The sequence below is a fragment of the Nesoenas mayeri genome, assembly GCF_963082525.1.
Source record: "Nesoenas mayeri genome assembly, chromosome: 2".
Classification (NCBI taxonomy): domain Eukaryota; kingdom Metazoa; phylum Chordata; class Aves; order Columbiformes; family Columbidae; genus Nesoenas; species Nesoenas mayeri.
Genome location: NC_137543.1, coordinates 23,464,474 through 23,482,391, shown reverse-complemented (window position 1 = coordinate 23,482,391; position 17,918 = coordinate 23,464,474). Strand labels below are relative to the sequence as shown.

At 41.7% G+C, this 17,918-nt stretch overlaps 1 protein-coding gene across 2 annotated transcripts; it reads right to left on the bottom strand.

Moving 5' to 3' along the window:
* Window positions 1–752: 752 nt before the first annotated feature.
* Window positions 753–16,972, bottom strand: PABPC1 (poly(A) binding protein cytoplasmic 1). 2 transcript variants are annotated; one of them, XM_080339165.1, is made up of 15 exons: window positions 16,252–16,972; window positions 11,421–11,614; window positions 11,213–11,328; window positions 9,239–9,369; window positions 7,805–7,899; window positions 6,091–6,228; window positions 5,892–5,987; window positions 5,219–5,491; window positions 4,939–5,032; window positions 4,651–4,761; window positions 3,747–3,901; window positions 3,205–3,289; window positions 2,892–3,022; window positions 2,494–2,589; window positions 753–1,195 (listed from the first exon to the last, which is right to left on the bottom strand). In XM_080339165.1, exons 1-14 carry the CDS (start codon window positions 16,442–16,444, stop codon window positions 2,497–2,499), a joined length of 1,905 nt encoding a protein of 634 aa, XP_080195291.1. In that variant the 5' UTR covers window positions 16,445–16,972; the 3' UTR covers window positions 753–1,195; window positions 2,494–2,496. The 2 variants fall into 2 exon arrangements, with proteins under 2 accessions (XP_080195291.1, XP_080195290.1); XM_080339164.1 differs by having other exon boundaries at window positions 9,230–9,369; window positions 16,252–16,971.
* Window positions 16,973–17,918: the final 946 nt, after the last annotated feature.

The following is a 17,918-nucleotide window of genomic DNA, read 5'->3' as shown; positions in this document are numbered from 1 at the left end:
ATCGGTCTCTTACTAACAGAATGAAATAACAACAAAAACCCCAACAGTAGCCATTCAGCTGAGGGAATACAGCGTTAGAAATACCCAACTCTGAGGGTTCAGCAGTTCTGTCCCCAGGAGGATTTTTACTGTGTAAAAAGTGTGATCTTTTGGTTACTATGCATTCATTTTTTAATGCATTACCACCTGAAGCCTCACCCATTTTGTCCTAGGAATGCCTTGTGTATGTTCACAGCAATGGAATTTTGCAACACTATGCCAGCCAAACCTTGCTCATTCTCCTATATCCAGTCTGCTCTGTCTCCACCTCAGGGTTCATTCACCATCTGAAGACAACAGCCAGAGACCTACATAGAGATTCTTTCTTCCACCAAAACCTGTGGGGAACACCATGTGGAGGTGGTCAAATGGGACCACGTGTTGGTACGTTACACAACTCCAACACAGACCTTTTATAACAACATTTCTAACTGATCATCTCAAAGGAAGGTATTTAAAGGTCTGTTTCTAACTAGACAATGAGCAGAGCTCAGACATCATGCTATTAAGGATTTAAAACCCAGATATGGACCTAGCTGCTCTTTACATTTGTTTTAATGCCTAAGTTTATATTATCAGTAACAGGTGGCTAAATGTAGGCTAATCTTCTCTACAAGCTGCTGAAACATACTACAGAGTGGGATTCTAACCTGGCATTCTGAGTGACCACCTTATGAGAAGCACACTGGATGAAAGAAACCATCACAAGTCAGTCAGTGTTTAAGGAATTTTTATTAAACCAAGAATTTTATAATCCAAATTATGTTTCTTTGCTCAGCTATCAATTCTCACTGTCAACTAAAACAGTGGTGATATTCTGAGCTTTTCCACAGTAAAGAATTACAAAATTAAAGAAAGGAATGCTTTAAATTTTTGTACTGTGCTGAAAATTCTTTTCCCCCGGGTTTATAAAACATTAATTTGTATTTTTTTTATTTTACTATTTTTTTTTAAATTTTAAATCAATAAGTAATCTAGGACTAGCATTCGTTATGCTAGCCCCGGCGTTGCTCTGTACATAAGCGTCAAAGTTTCCTTTCCTTTTTTTATTTATTTTATATTTTGCAATGTTTTTCTCAATATTTAATAATTTTTCCATGTTTAGATTTTTTTTTCTTCGGTGAAGCGAAGTTCTAGATTGTAGTCCCGGATCTTTCTGCAAACAAAAACAGTGGTGTTAGGTTTTAAAATTAAAGCAGCACCTTATGTTTTCTGACATTCTTTCTGCAACGGTAAGCCTGACAGTACTTTTGGCTTTCACAGTATCATTCATACTAAAGTTCTTTACCAGCAGTGTGTATCGGAGGTGTGCCCGCCCCCGCACTTTCTAAAAGACAGGCAAGTAAAGTATCCTAAGTGATACCTGATAACACAACTAAACAGTATCCTGCACAGCATGGCCTTGGACACGGGCTACACCAAATCATTTGTTACTGTAACTGAACAGACTGCAAGTCACCTCTACTCTTGGTGCCAGCTTATCAAATAACTTGCATTAGCAGTATTTTCAATTTCCAGTTACTAAAACATCACGGAGCATATGGAGTAACGGTCTCAAAGTTTGAGCATCTTGGTTTCAGACACACAATTCATTCAGCACTTGTTTATCTCCCATGTGAAAGCATCACCAGCAAAAAAAAGGAAAAAGAAAGAAGTGTGGAAAAAACATGACTCAAATTCCACATCCAAAAGGTAAGTTGCTAAAATGAAAAGATCAAGGAAAAAAAAAAAAAATTAAGTGTTCAAATGATAACATAAGCATCTTCAACTGATGGCTACAAATGTGGGAAGTTCATAGGCAGGCAAAACCTAACTGGATGGAATAGGCTCCTACATCATCCTCAACTCCACATTTTCCCCTTTCAGAATTGTAAAGATACCATCTTTTGCCTCTTCCTGTCACGCAAAATTAAGATACTAACCTCACAGAAGGCAATAAAGAAAAATCAGTATTTTAATTAACATTAAATTCACCAAAAAGATAATATGTAGTTTAGTTTTCACTTACTATACAATTTCAGATTTCAGCAAGTATATACAAATTATAGCTTAAATAAGCTATTTAATTTCTAAGGAAAATCAGGCTTGGAGTGTCACTTTAAGCTTACTTCAATTCCGCAAGTTCCTCTTCAACAACAGTATGAATAGCAGCATTTGACAGAACGGCACATTTTTGCATGCAGGCCTAGAAATAATTTCAGCTATATGTGCTGTTAAAAACAATGCTTTGATTCCAGCTAAATATGCTAGACAAAATGTCAGTAGCATTTGCTAACCAAGAGCTACAGAACCAGCCAACAGGCTTGAGCAAAAATTTGTTTACAACTGTGACCATAGCTGCTGCTTTCTGCGGCTGCAAATGACACAGAGCCTGGAAATAGGCTGCTTGTAAGGCCATGGACCAAGGACTATTGCCCCAGTCAACTGCAAAACTGTAGTGCTCAGAAAACTTACTTATTAAACGCTTGGAACCCCAGTGGGGTTATTAACTGCCTTTTGAGCAGCCTCTTTAGCTTGGTGGGCTTGTAGTACGGCTACAGCTTCATCAACCTGTTACGTAAAAAAGAAAAATTAATAAAAGGAAGCTTGGTGATTTGGGTATATTTTAGTTAATGAAACAATTTAAATTACACACACAAGCAATGTCTGCATTGTTAAAAAGAAAAGGACGACATTACAGTTCCAGTTCATGCTAATGTAAGTCACTGTCACCCTCTGAAAGAGGATATTCGCACTTCTTGCCCTGGGTCAGTGCTGCATTACTGCTACTACACTGTGCCAGCACAAATGCCTGTTAAATCAGTGTAGAGTTCATGGATGATAAAGCTCACGTAAGGCAGAAGTCTGCCTACCTTCGAACGAAGAGACTCAGGAGACTCGAGCATGTGGAGGAGTTCAGAGTTGTCAATCTCCAACAACATCCCAGTGATCTTGCCCGCCAGAGTAGGGTGCATGCTTTGAATGAGTGGAAATAGACGTTCACCTGCAGGGATAAAAAATTATCAGTGACAAATCCAATCTGACAAATACAGTCCAGATTTAAGGGAAAAAAACCCACCTTGTTCTATTGCTAAAACCATTTATTCCGCATTTCAAGACAGATAAAAGAGTACTTGGACTGTCCCCTTCTACTACGTGGCATAGAGCAACGTATCATGTACATACCTAACATCTGCTTTTGTTCTTGTGGAGGGGCAGAAGCCAACATGGAAGCAGTCAAGGGTTCCTGACCTTGCACATGGACAGCAGGCTGCAAATTAATTAAACACTGTTTAAAAATCAAATTCTAATTCATAATTAGGTGCAGCTTCAAACATCCAATGTTCCACAACCCAGCACAAATAATGCCTACGCTGTCAGAGACATGGAAGACATTACAACTAAGTCAATTCAATCAAATACTGCTGGTTATAGCTGAGTGATGCTGGATATCAGTATCAATTGCTCCATTATGGAGCAAACACAAGGAGAATTCTGACTACTGAGCAACTGGAAAACATGAAGTTACTAATACAGGATTACAAACTGTCCCAGGTGAACTTAAAACATACTTAAAATCTCAAGACTGTAACTCTGTTGCCACAATGCAGAGCCTGAATTCTAGGATAACAAAGACAACTATTAATCATAAGTGTCCCCCTTCCTTGCTCTGCAAAAAAACAACAAAAACCCAGTAGAAGTATGGATCAATTCCTAAAATTACATACCTGCTGCATAGCAACCTGCGGCTGTGTATTAAGATGCTGCTGAGGATTACGAACACCTGCAGCATATTTGTACTGTGGTACTGTGCGTACAGATGGAGTAGCTGCAGTAGCTGCTGCTGCAGGACGTGGACCCATTGTTTGTGTTGATGTATTAGCTGAAAAAATAAACGTAATGCCATATATGAATAATTCATTTTTTAATCTAGCTTGCACTGTACGAGTCACAAAAAAAAACCCCAAACAAGCCCAAACGGAATAATCAATTTAGGTATTATATTATAGATTCATCTCAGTAGTTTTGTCAACTGTCACATCACTGGTCTTATCTGAAGGCTGAAAGCGCAAAATGTCCTGGATGTTACTTTCCAGTCACTTCGCTAATTAATTGCTTTTCTTACATGCTATTGAAAAAAGATCTGTAAGAAAACATTCACTTTGGTTGAATATTATTTTAATTCCATTCCAATCTCCAAGGACACTTGATTTCCTGATCACATTATGCCCATAGTTATCATTAAAAAAGATACTTTCATGAAGTAGAATAGCTAAAAAGTACTACCACCTAATACATTCTGAGAGAATTAAGACTCCATTACAATCAATTCCAGTTCACTCAGTGATGCACAGATTCTGCACACATGACACTGGTTCAGAGTATTCTTTGACAAAGTAAGAGCTGAAATTTTCTCATGCCAGTATTTCCACATGCAACCTATTATTACAATTGCCACAACGATGTTTAGAAATGGCAGAAGCTGTTATACAGTATTATTAAAATGCACACTAAAAGAAGAAATGCTTCATGCTAAAGAAATGGGATCACAGCAGGAGTCTTTGCTGGGACAATATTTACAGTAGCTACTAGAAGGTGATAGTAGCATAAAGTTTGCATAAGTGAACTTACCAACACGCTGTGTTGACATGACTCGTGGAACCTGGGAAGAAGCTGGTCTCATGGTACTAAATGGTGGTCTGGGTGCTGCTGGGCGGATAGCACCAGGCATGTTCTGGAATGCTATGTTTTAGAGAAAACATATCAAGTTACATGCTGAAACACTGAGTGGTGGTAATACCACTACCACGACGAAGAGAAGACTGATACTGTAATGCCCTGAAAATCTATTCAAAAGTGCAAAGCTAAATGCTATGGAGTTTACCCCAATCACTACAAAAATGTAAAGAAGTGACTTACGATGAGGTCTGGCACCCTGAGCAGTCCAGCGAGGACTAGGTCTAGCAAGTTGAGCGAGTTGATTAGTAGGGTAGTATGCAGCACGGTTCTGAGTCTGCCAAATACAAAAACATTGTGAAACTTTGTTATCTTTGAATGGCATTCTGAACAGTCCATCACCTTTCTGCTAAGAAATCAGAATGCTGAAATTATGGACACATGGTAATAGTTATATTTACTGTTAAATCAAACAGATTTTATACATGGTACAAAACATTCAGTTGCTCATCTCTATGCATACCTGTGGGATAGCTGCCATGAAGTAACCTGAAGGAGGTGCTGGCTGGTATGGGTTGATGACAGGATTTGGTACTGCTCTTACACTTGCCATTCTCTGCATATACTGGTTGGTGAGATGAGCCTGGCGCTCTTCTTTACGCTGGGCTAGAGCTACATATAGTGGTTTAGTAGCCACAATTCTACCATTCATTTCTGTGACAGCTTTGGTGGCTTCTTCGGGTGATGAAAAGCACACAAACCCAAATCCTTTGCTGCGGCCACCTTCCATCATGACCTGTCAGTACAAAATTGAGTTTTAAAACAAGAGGATGTTGTATCTACTCAACTGGCATGAGTTTCTTTTTTCAGCTTACTGGAAGTGTTTGACTGAATTGATTCACAAAAAGAAATACAATTACTTAATTAATAGCTATTTACTGAATACAAATGCAAATCTCAGTTAAGTAATAATGAGCACATTATCACACTGAAAAGATGTCATTTGTCTCACATTACTAACAGTACTCAGTTTATTTCAAGAAAGGATGATCATATGTGTTTCACCTGAGTTGTCTGTGTACAGAGCAGTGATAAGCAACCGGGTCACATTTGTTAGTCAATGAAATAAATCACTCTTTGGTGAAGGATCATGGTTCATTCTCACAGAAAGGATAAGCACAAGCTGTAAACTTTACCTTGGCACTAGTGATTGTACCAAATGGGGAGAATTCTTTTCGAAGACGCTCATCATCAATCCCATCGTCGAGATTTTTCACGTAAAGGTTTACACCCTTAAAAAAAAAAAAAAAGGCAAATTATTTTTGAAAGTAAACGGTCTGTGTAAGTCTAAAAATATAACAGAATAAAGTTAGTCCTCTTGAATTAAAACTGAACCTGGTATCTGGTGATCCTGTCCTGCTTCATTTGTTCAAACTTGCGCTTCAGCTCCGTCTGTCTTTCCACCTTTTTCTGGGCCCGGCCAACATAGATTTGTTTTCCGTTGAGCTCTTTCCCATTCATCTCATCTACAGCCTTCATGAATAAACAAAAGGTTAGCAGTGCTTTGCATTCCAACGTTTTTCAGGTATACAAAAGAAAAATGTAATTCAAATATAAAAAGTTACATAAGGATTCCAGAAAAAAAAGAAAGCCAATCCATCTAAAAGATCACAAGCTGAAACAAAATAACCCCAGACCCCTCTGCTTAAAGTAAAATGGAAATTGTTTTCTGAATGTGCTTCTGCCCAGTTAAAGTCATGGGTATGCAAAAAACCTTTCTTATATGAAATTGTGGAAACAAAACCAAACAAATCAAAGCACATACTGAAGAACTATTTCTCCAGCCTGATCTTGCTAAAGGCAGAGAAAAGAACACAAATTGGGTTGAAAAGCTCTAATTCATACACCTGATTTCTCTTTTTAAAAGTAACATCTGAAACTGTAGTATCTACCAGATTTTCTTATACTGTATGTTAATTACAGCTGGCATATATGTGGGTTTTTTTTCCCCTAATTTTTCATCTTTCATTAAAGACATACCTAAAGAGCAGGAAAATACAAACTTTTCTTCTTTATGCTGTTTTGAGTTACAACTATTAAGATGTGAAAACTCTGGTAGATTCATTCAATTAATTTAAAACCAGAAGTCACCAGTTCACTGTATACCTTCATGATCAAAGCAAATAAACATGTATTTACTGAGATATTAGAACGTTCTTGAAAACACCAAACATGTGATTCTGGCTACTCTAAGAGAAACAATTCATCGATGAATGTATGCAAGCCTGAACAATGTAGATGTAAGGCAGACAGGATTTGTTCTAATCTCTTGCTTGTACACTTGCAGTACTGACAAATCACCAAAATGCCTTTTGAAAAGAAAACTTTGTTGCCCTCATTTGTTCTGTGCTGAGTTTCTCTCTTGATGCTATGTCCCCACTGCCACAGTCAACTGACACATCAAAGCAACCAGCTGACAAAGAATGAAGTTCTACAGCATACCAGTACATTATTGACACATACACACATTAAGAGCGTCCTTCTTCCAAAGTTACTCTTCAGAGTAAAAGCAATATCACAGGGCTCTGAGTGTTTTCTTACAGCTGTGCCAAACATGCTCCACAAAACTAATAGCTTTCTTGCTGACTTTGCAGTGCTGAAGTCTGAAAACACAATCCTTTCTGCCTTGCACAAATGTTTTGTGCAACCAAACTGCATCAAATGATTCATCTGGGTTTCGCTGAGATGTAATAATTTACTATGCTTATATGTTGCACAGCATGACAGAGTCCAAATCTCACTGACACCTTGAAGCCCAGCTACAACAGGTTATTAAATTACTAAAGACTGCCCATTTCTACATTAATTCCAAATGTCTCAGAGTATCTTTACTTAATACGCTCCTCAAATTCACTGACATTTACTCAGAAGAAAGCACTCTAAATGACAGAAACTATGCTAAGTCATTTAGGGAGGAGACACCTGTTTCTTGCAGTGTCCTTCAACAACTAAAAACCCTTGTCAAATTTACAAGATTTCAAATCACTCAATGAAACATATTATTTAGATCTCAGGCATAGAATTCCTAAAATGAAGTCCGAAACCTTACTTTTTGGGCATCTTCATGTCTTTCAAAACTAACGAAGCCAAAGCCTTTGGATTTTCCACTCTCATCGGTCATAACTTTCACACTCAGGGCAGGGCCTAAAAAGATAATTAAATACTTATGCTTTGTACATAGAGTGTATTCTCGTCATGTTTTGAACATCCTGTTTAGAAGTATTAATATTTAGCTTGTTTTGCTTGTATCACAAAGGATTCCCATACCAATAATAATATCCAGTAAACATCACCCATTAATGTAAAACTGCTCATTTGCCCTGACGCTGAACTTCAGCCATTATGGCTGATGTCAGCCATGCTGAGTTTCTTTCCTACTGTAATATCATGTAAAATGGGGTGGGAACGTCACGTCAAAGGGAATGAAATTATTTTCCTCATTAAAAATTACAACATTCAAAAAGCATTAGTGCTTCCATCCTTTGAAACAAGTATTGAAAGCCAGAGCAGAGGCCTTTCCATTAGGTGTGTGCTTCACTGTTTATCCCGGTGAAAAGCCATCTCAGTTTAGCAACTGCAAACCTTCGAAAAATAGCAGTTCACAGACTCAATTGAGACAGATAAGGCAGCTAAATTCACTACTATTTTAACCAAAGGTACTTTAGTAGTGGAAAGGAATTCCCTGTAAATGCTGCCTAGGGCCGCTATAGAATATCCCACATACAAGGCTTTGTCTTGCTTTACATGATATCCACCGGAGAACAGCAAAAGCATAGAGGAGATAAAACATAAATAAAACCCAAACCAAAATAAACCCACACATGGCTGAAAATAAAATACATGTGTCCTATGAATCAGTATAAAAATCTTTAACTAAGGAGCAGTTCGCCATTTCCTGTTTTGATGGTGACACATCATATATATTTCTAGATCATGATCACATGCCTGCCATAATTTTTCCTCGTGCATAACTGAGGATCAAGACAGAACCAAATAGCTCAGCAAAGGAAAAGTTCCTTATAATTTCACTTAAGGTGAACCACTGCAATGCAAGTGAGTAATGAAAACAGAGATGCTAAGTCTGCAGGTCAATGAAAGCAAGAGCAAACTCACTTGTCATGTACCCCGTAGTGAATAGCATCTATCTGTACTAAAACAGAACACACTTCTAATTTGCAGCTTAAAAAAATTTTGAAAAACCTATTAAAAAGACTATTTAGACACACTATTTTCAGATTACCAGAAACAATTCTGATGACATTATTATATGTGTTATTCTACCTATTTTAAATTCTGCAGTGGATGTTACTGCACTTTGAATCTGAAATTAGAAGTATCAACTTTTCAGTACTTTTTAAAATCGACATCAGCCAGCCAGCTGATTCCTTCTATTACAAGGCACTGTACAGATAAGATGAGAGACATAAGCTGAAGCTCAGTCGTGTCTAAATAAACTTAAACTTTAAGACATTACCAAACTTGCCAAAGAGTTCCTTAAGTCTCTCATCATCCATGTCTTCTCCAAAATTCTTGATGTAAACATTGGTGAATTCCTTTGCTCTGGCTCCAAGCTCTGCCTCACGTTCCTTGCGGGATTTAAACCTTCCAACAAATCTAGTTGCAGGAGAACAGAATAATGTAGATTAAAGCAAGTCTGTCAAGGTTTAAAAATTTACTTTAATCCTCTGGCATCATACTTTATTCTTGAAAAGTTTCATTAACTATAGGCATGAAATTCTTTAGATAAAATATTTACAATAAAACTCTAACAGAAAAACAATGTCACCATCCTCTGCCACATCCGTGTGCCTATCAGAATTACTAGCGTAAAAATGCTTTTCCAGCTGTTGGGGAGATTGTTCACTCTTATAAAACAGACTTTGCCAACAGGAGCTGGACAATGGGAAAGAGTACTAGGAGTGGCTAAACAGAAATTCTAGATATCAGCATAATCCCTCGGCCATATTAAAAACTTGGCAGCCTTAAAGCAGTTACTATTTGCCAATCCAGTTTTTAAGCAAGGGATATTTAGCTAACCTCCCCTACTTCCTTACACACCTTTCCAGTCTATATCAAAGCAAGACTTTTTTTTTAAAGTAAGCATAGAGAAATAAATAGTTCAACTTGTTCTTTAGTCAAATACCATTGCAAATTGGCTGGGAACACCAAAGGTCAGTTCATACCATCAGAGAAAGAACAGAAGCAGGACACAACATTCTATTAGCCAGGGAACTACTCTAGTACAGATGTGACATGGCTAAAACAGATTTCTGATTGTAGTAGACTTTTGCTCTCAAATTTTATTGTATTGTCCAATTTTATCGTTCCAAATCTGACAAATCCAATAAAGTAACACACAGTAACTTAACATTTTCTCAAACTTTGACAACTTCACCAGATTTATAGTAACCAAGAATGGCAAGAGTGATAGTACAATGTGTTCAGTAGATTTTGATAGTGAGTGAAGTATTTTAACTCACTTTTAAGAGCCTAGGTTGAATAGAAATTCAAAGCAAAATTAACTCTCCTAATATATTTTACCAAAGTTTACACAAATCATTTATAACTATATGCTGACCCTTTTTTACCAATTTTAAAATACTGTATAAAGATAGAAGCTGAGTAAAAATATCCATAGTACACCAGTCAAACACAGAATAAGCAGGATAACTGAAGTTCCAAAATATGTATCTATGTTGTCCTTGTTTATGGCTTGATCCAGCCATCTCTACATGTAAAAATAATCCATGATGGTAAGCTGATGCTGATTTCTGTTATCCTTTTTCCAACCTTTCTCAAGTATTTACAGAGCTATTCTATTGCAACTATACTAACTACTATAACAATCCCTGAGGCATAGCTGTGAGGCACTCTTGTCCCCTCCAAGCCTAGGTATCACTAACAAAGCAGTCAAATAACTTTTTTCCTACAGTATACAACAGTGATACTATTTAAAACATTATGTTTCTGTAAGTTTTATTTTCTACTCCTATTTCCTGGATATGCCTATTAACAGACATTCATATAAAAACATCAGTGTAATCTGACCGCTATTCAGGACTGAGTAATACTAGAGTTTCATCCAAAAAATGGATAATGTACCTATCGCACAACTAAGTATTATTCAGAATACCCAATGGACTGTATTTTATCTCAGACCAGCAGAATCAGAAAACCAGAGAAGTTCCCAAATCCTCATTACAGCACTGGCTTGTAACACAACTAACACAACAATATTTTCCCTCTGAATCCTTTATTAGCCTTTTCTGAACTTTATTCTGGCTTTAGAATAGGCAGGTGGTAAAATTCGTAGTATTCCTAGCACTAAAATACTAATTCCACTTTAAAATTAGAAATTTTTAGAACAATCTGTCTTTTCTAGGTAAGCTTTAAATAGCCGTCTGCTGTAAAATGAACTTCAGTCTTTTGATCCCCAGCTACATATTTATGTACTTACACTTTGCGGTCGTTAAGCAGCATACCATTCATTTTTTCAATAGCTCTTTCTGCAGCTTCTTGTGTCTCAAAATGTACAAATCCATAACCCTTGGATCCATTTTCATCACATACCACCTGTTAAAGAAAAACCCTGTTGTAATACCCAGCATAAATTGAAAAGTTTTTTTGTGTCAAACCATTAAACAAACCAATAATTTTCTACTAACCTTACAAGATAGGATGTTTCCAAAAGCAGAAAATGTGTCATACAAAGCTTTGTTATCAATTGATTTGTCCAAGTTTTTGATGAAGATATTTCCTACACCGCTTTTGCGTAGAGATGGATCGCGCTGAGACCACATGATGCGCACAGGTTTGCCTTTAATGACATCAAAGTTCATGGTATCCAAAGCTCGTTCAGCTGGAAAAACGTCACGGAAATTAGTAGGAAACGCTAAAGTTATCTTAACAAACACACAAATAGCATTCAAAGTACAATTCTTCGTAACATTTTTATTATTTCAAGTCCAGCAACAGCAATAAGTTCCAAACCCAAACCTCCTATGTAAATAAAAACCCCTCTGTTTTATGCAAATGAAAACTGGCAAAAACTTCTCAGCGAAAGCTGCACTTAAGAGATAGGAAAGAGGACAAGTCAGCTGAACAAATGGCCTTAAGTCACCTAAAGGATTGGACCCCACTATGAAAAGATGGTTTGGTGACCGGAGAAAATGTATCAAGTGATGGCAATTATGATCTATTCCGCAGAAGGAAAAGTTTTAACATTTGTTAAAATCAGCTGGCCGCTCCTGTATCAGGTAGATTATTTTTTTTTTTTGCAAATACTACCATAAGAATCCTAAATCACCAATACCCTAAACTGACCAGATTTCTTTGCTAGCTGTAGTTCAAGCCTGGTTCAGGCAGCTGTTCCACACAATTCCTTCCTTAGTGACAAAAAAGATCTGTGAAGGACTTCCAGGCAAGGGACAAAGAGATTTAAAATTTGCACTTAGATGATGAAATCCATACTAGACAAATGAAGGAGCAAACATTGAAACAGCAAAACAAAGTGACATAAACCAGGTTTTGTTACTCCAATGGAGCGGTTTTTCCAGTAGAACTTCATAACTAACTTTTCAAAGCCTGAATTTAACAGGGAAGTATCCAGACTTCTTCAGTTTTCATGCCCTTCAAAGCAACAAGGCATGTCTGTGATGTTTTAAGTGAACAAGGTGTTTAAGTAAGAAAAAGGAACAGTTCTCAAGTATGGCAGACATACTTCATGATACCCTACATTAGCTCCTTTTTGTTATTGTTCTTGTATGTCTCGAAGAACACTGAAAATTTCCCCAAAAATACCTGAAGTCACACCCACTGGTATTAATTCACTTCACTGCAATTTACATATAGTAGAGCAATGCGATATTAACAAGACTGAAATCAGTTTAGTACTAGCTTCAAAACAGTAACCACGTCAGTCGATTGCTTTTCTTACAAGAAGTCCCTTCAAGGGCAAACCAAGGTATGAAAACTCTTATGTTTTTGTTACTTGAGCTATATCGTTGGAGATCATGGCCAAAGAAAATTTGCAACCAGCCTCCAGTTCAGCAGATAGACCAGGTTTTACATCCTTTCTTGCCACATTTTCAGATTACAAGTGAATTTGAAGATTATATTCTCTGAAAGACATCTGTAGAACTTAGCAAGACAGACATCTAACATTTTCTTGTACAAAAAAAAAAAAAAAATCTACATATTCACATGACAGTAGCAAGTCAACAACTGATTTAAGCTGAAGCCACAAAAAATAGACTGGCTGAAGCCAGTCTTTTAAATAACTTAAAGCTTTCACAAACTTTAACATAAACTAAACAGGAGAGAAAAGACAACCCAGATACTGATAATGAGAAATAAAAAGCACTGGAACACTTTACATTACAAAAGAAGAAGAAAAAAACAAAAACAACAAAAACAATATAAAAAACAACAACTGTGGATATCAGACTGGCCACAGTAGAAACATCTAATGCTTTGGTATCACCCTGGAAGTCATTAGAATTATTACTGCCAGCACCAGCAAAAGTGCCAGCAACAAACAGTTCATTATTTCCAGAAGTAGTAACAGAACTTCCTTTACTAGAAAAAAAGGCTTTTCTAATTCATGCTAATTGATTCTAGAATAATCCTGAAACTCCTCAAAAATGTGTGTGCCTGGTCGCATTTCACAAACATCTGAATCCAAGGGGGTCCACACACAGGCCTTCACAAACTCCACTGCTCTGAACAACTAGTGAGCACCTCTCGCAGAGTGATGCAATTTCTCCATGAAGACAAGGACAGCATGGAAACTGTCAACAGCTCTCTTCATCTGTTCCATGGAGTACAACTATAAGAAATTTAAAGTTTCTGCTTAGCTAACACCACACTGTCACTCCACACTAGATTTTAAAACATTACTAGAATACATCTGCAACCAGATATAAGCTACTCTCAGTAAAATTCACAACTAGTATAACTGGCTTACTTTGATTACATTTCAGCCATAAAAGGCTGGGCACTGGTTTGCAGGAAGCAATTCCGCATAGCAGTTAACTTGTTACCAAGTGGACACACCTACCCATGCTGTACTTCTGCTGATTCTGCTGGAGCTTTTATTGAATGAGTCACCGGTTCCCATTTTAGTTGTGAGCAACTGGATAGTCCACTTTAGTAACAATTTCAAAATCACATGGAACATACACTTAATTCTAAGCTGTGATAAATGTACATAGCAATAGTCATTAAAAAATAAACCTCTGGAAACATAATAATTCAAAAAATCTGAAGGGAGAAGTACAGTTTCAGATTACCCAAGTTCAGTGATTAAGCAAGAGTGCCTGGGTTTTATTCCGGACTATGACTCAAATTCAGAAAAGTCACAACTATGAAACATGTGCATACCTCACAAATGTGTAATCAGGCCTAATTAGTTTTTTGAAGAGCTCTGAGATGCCCAGTTTGCAGACAGCTGGTAATGTCAAACGCACCTTCAAAGATGTTTTCAAAACCCAAGCTAGTTGTTACTGGGTGTTTAATAAGCACAGCCTGAGATGTAGCTAAGAATAGGCTAAACCAAGAAAATACGGGCAGTTTGGAATCAAAATGAAACCAGTATTACTGTAAGAATAACCATTCATCCTCAGAGCTAATATTTCAAAGCTTCAGTAAACAGACTGATCTATGAAAAAAAAAATCAGCAAATACTTTCTAGGTATTTGCCAAGAACATAAAATTCTAAAAATGTTGCAGAAGTATAATTACACAATATCATTTATTTTAAACAAGTGCAGATACATAACAGATGCAAGTTGATACATATGGGAAATAGTTGAACTGGACTATGTGCAGAATAAAACGTGTGTGTTTCCCGAAGTCTGAAAGTAACAGCACTTTCATAAGAGGCACCATCTCAACCTCTGACTGCGAGTATACTGCTCAGGTTAAAAAGCTGTACTTGTTCCCACACTCGACAAATGGCAAACTAAGTCATAAGATGTAGGGCTGAACAGGTTGCTCAACTAATGGACACAACAGAGTGGGCCCTTACAGAGTTATTACTGTTATTACTAAGGAGACGTAACATTTGAATCACCTTCAACTTCTGCCTTGACATTATCACATCACAGTACTAAACTGTGCTAACTCCTTATTTTCCTTTTTCAGAGTAAACTGTATTATAGGCTTTACCAAATAAAAGCAAAGAATGTTAAAACAAGCATTCAACAATGGATGAATAAATTAAAAGCTCTCTGAAGTGAGAAAGCTGATAATAACTGAAATATCTGCCTTATTAAAAACATGAGACAGTAATTTTTACTACCTAAATACAGATATCATTGGTACACCAAAGTCTGATCTGATAATGGCCATATCTTTTCAAAGTCAGTTAATCTAATTGCTTGAAAAGTTTGTAATGCAAATCTTTCATACGCTTAAAAATAAAACAATTTTAACAGAAAACTGTTTACACTAAACTGTACTTGAAATCAAGTACAGTCTCGCTGGCTGGATTACTTTTTCTTCTTATTGGACTCCACAAAACTTAGAACTAGCCCCATTTCATTCTTTTATCGAAATACCCTCCAAGGGAGCAAGCTGGTTTGCCAAACTCAGCACAAACACGACCAGAACTACATGGAAAGTTTCTTTACTGACATAACTTTAGAGAACCAGCAACACACTGTGTCAAGCAAGTTTAATAAAAACACGACTTGGGAAACACAATGCCAGAGAGTTCGCTGCAAAGATAACAGATCAGAACACAATTTGTTACAGGAAGAGTGCAGCAAGGAGACCCAAGTAATTTCATGCCGTCCCTACACGTGACAGCTCTGCCATGGTGTTTTAACGTATTGCTTCAGCCTGGGCTTTGGCTGGACGCCTGTGAAACCACCAAGCGATCCCAGTCCGTCCTACTTCCTTCTTCTGGCCCCTTAAATCACGCACACACACCCAGCTCCTGCGTACTTATTAGAAGGTGCTAATGACTATGATATTTTCTCTGAGCCGAGTCCTGCTGCGGCCGCGCACGGACGTGCCAACCTGTGGAAAAGCCGCCCGCACCCCCCCGCCCCCCGGCCTCCCCGCAGCCGCCCACCCGAGGCAGCTCCGCCAGGCCGCAGGCTTTCGGCGGGGGCGGCCGGGCCCGACCCCGGGACCCGCCTGGGCTGTCGGTTCCCGGCGCGGAGGCGCCTCCCTCCCTCCCCCTCCGCCGCCACGAGGCGCGGGCGGCCCCAGGCCGCGTGTCAGCAGCGGCGGCCCCGCCGCGAACTTCCCCCCGCGCGGAGACAAGTTTGGCCGCGTCCCGGCAGCAGCGGCGCCGGCCCTGAGAGGGCAGAATGGATACGGGGCGGCGGCGGCACAGGCCGGGGGGGGGCGGCCGCGCCGAGCCCTGGTGGGGGCGGGGGAGGAACATGGCTCCCGCCCCGGCTCTCCCCTCACGCCGCCTCGCCCGCCGATCCCCCGTCCTTCCCTCCCTCCCTCCCCCGCGGCCCGGCCCCGGCCCCAGCCCCTCACCGTCGGCGGGCTGCTGGAAGTTGACATAGGCGTAGCCGAGGGACCGGCGGGTGATCATGTCCCTGCAGACGCGGATGGAGAGGATGGGCCCGGCGGGGCTGAACTTCTCGTAGAGCATGGCCTCCGTCACGTCAGGGTGCAGGTCCCCCACGTAGAGGGAGGCCATGGGGTAGCTGGGGGCGCTGGGGTTCATCCTGCCGCCGTCTCCCGGCACGGGAGGGCAAAGGGAGGGCGCTGACGAGGCGAGGAGGCCGCGGCGGCCCGGCGGTCCGTAGGGGCAGCGGCCGGCGGTGGCGGCGCGGGGCGGGGGGCACGCCGGAGGCGGATTCGAAACTTAACGGCTGCGGGAGGCGGCTGCGCGGCGGCGCGGGTCGGGCTCACTCTGTGCCGGGCCTGGCGGAGCTGGCGGCGGCTGCTGGTCTCGGCGGGGTCGGGCTCGCTCTGTGTCTCCTCTCGGCTGCGCCGGGTCCGGGGGCTTCGCTTCACCGGGTTATTTTATATCAAACCGGCCGGTTGCAGAAGGTTGACGGGAGGTGGAAGAAGGGAGGATTTTTTTTTTAAGGTTTTTTAGGATTTTTGGATTTTTTTTGGCTTTTTTATATTTTTAGTAATAAATGGTGCGGCGGGGCCGGGCCGGCGTGTCCGGTTGTCCGGAGCACACGCACTGCGCACACAGCTCCGACGGCGGCCGGGGGACAAGGGGGAGGCCGCCGCCCCGGCCGCGCACTATATATACCCGCCCCGCCCCCACCCGCCCCCACCGCTCCGCACGCCACGCACCGAGCGCGCGCACCGCGCAGGCGCCGCCGCGGGGGAGGGCGGAGAGACGCGCGGCGCCGGCGCCACGGCCGCTGTCGCGCATGCGCGGCGGTGGAGGGGGGGAAATGGCCGGGCGGGAGCGCGCCTGCGCCTCGCGACGTCACCGGGGGCGGTGGGGCTCGGCGCTAGGGCGCATGCGCCTGCGTGAGAGCACATGTGCGCAGCGGGGGGGCAGCGGCGGAGCAGAGCGCGCGTGCGCACCCAGCAGATCGACGGCGCGCGGGCTGAGCGGCCGTGCGCGTGCGCCGCGCCCAGCCACGCCCCGTCCCGTCTCGCGCGCGCCTCGGGCTGCCCGTGTGGGGAGCGGGCCGGGCGCAGGCGGGCAAGGAAGGTCGCGTGCCGGCCGGAAGGGGATGGGCCCTTCCGGCCCCCGGCGCATGCGCGGGAGAGCCGTGTCCGCCGCGGACGGTGTGTCTGTGCCCCCTGCTCCGTGCGGGGCTTCCTGCCTGCCGCACCCTAACGGGCCACCTGCGCCCCTGTGCCGGCTAGTCGGTGCCCCGCCGCGCTCCCAGCGCCGCGCTCCCAGCGCCGCGCCTGTGCCGGGGGGTGTCACTGCTCGGCGCCGCGGCTGCGCGGTCAGCAGTGAGCGGGAGCCGTCCCGGCGGCGCGCGGGCCCGGCCTCCCGCGGGAGTTTGTTGTTTGTTTTCCCCAGGCTGAGCTGGCGGCAGCTGACAGCACCTCCCGAGCGCCTGTGTTCGTCCCAGGGCCGGGCGCTGCAGCTCCGGCGGCGCCTCTGACAACCCCGAGCTGTGCAAACCAGGGCTGCGCCTTGGCGGCGTGGGGGGCTGTGCTGAACAAGCAGGAAAAGGGTCCAGGAGGAGCTGGTTTTAGTGGAAGCAGAATTTAGG

Coding starts and splice junctions, on each gene's coding strand:
- PABPC1 (XM_080339164.1), bottom strand. CDS start 16,444: ATGAACCCCAGCGCCCCCAGCTACCCCATGGCCTCCCTCTACGTGGGG. Junction 5,492..5,891: donor GTACAATCACTAGTGCCAAG/GTAAAGTTTACA, acceptor TTGTACTGACAG/GTCATGATGGAAGGTGGCCG. Junction 5,033..5,218: donor TCATGGCAGCTATCCCACAG/GTATGCATAGAG, acceptor TGTATTTGGCAG/ACTCAGAACCGTGCTGCATA.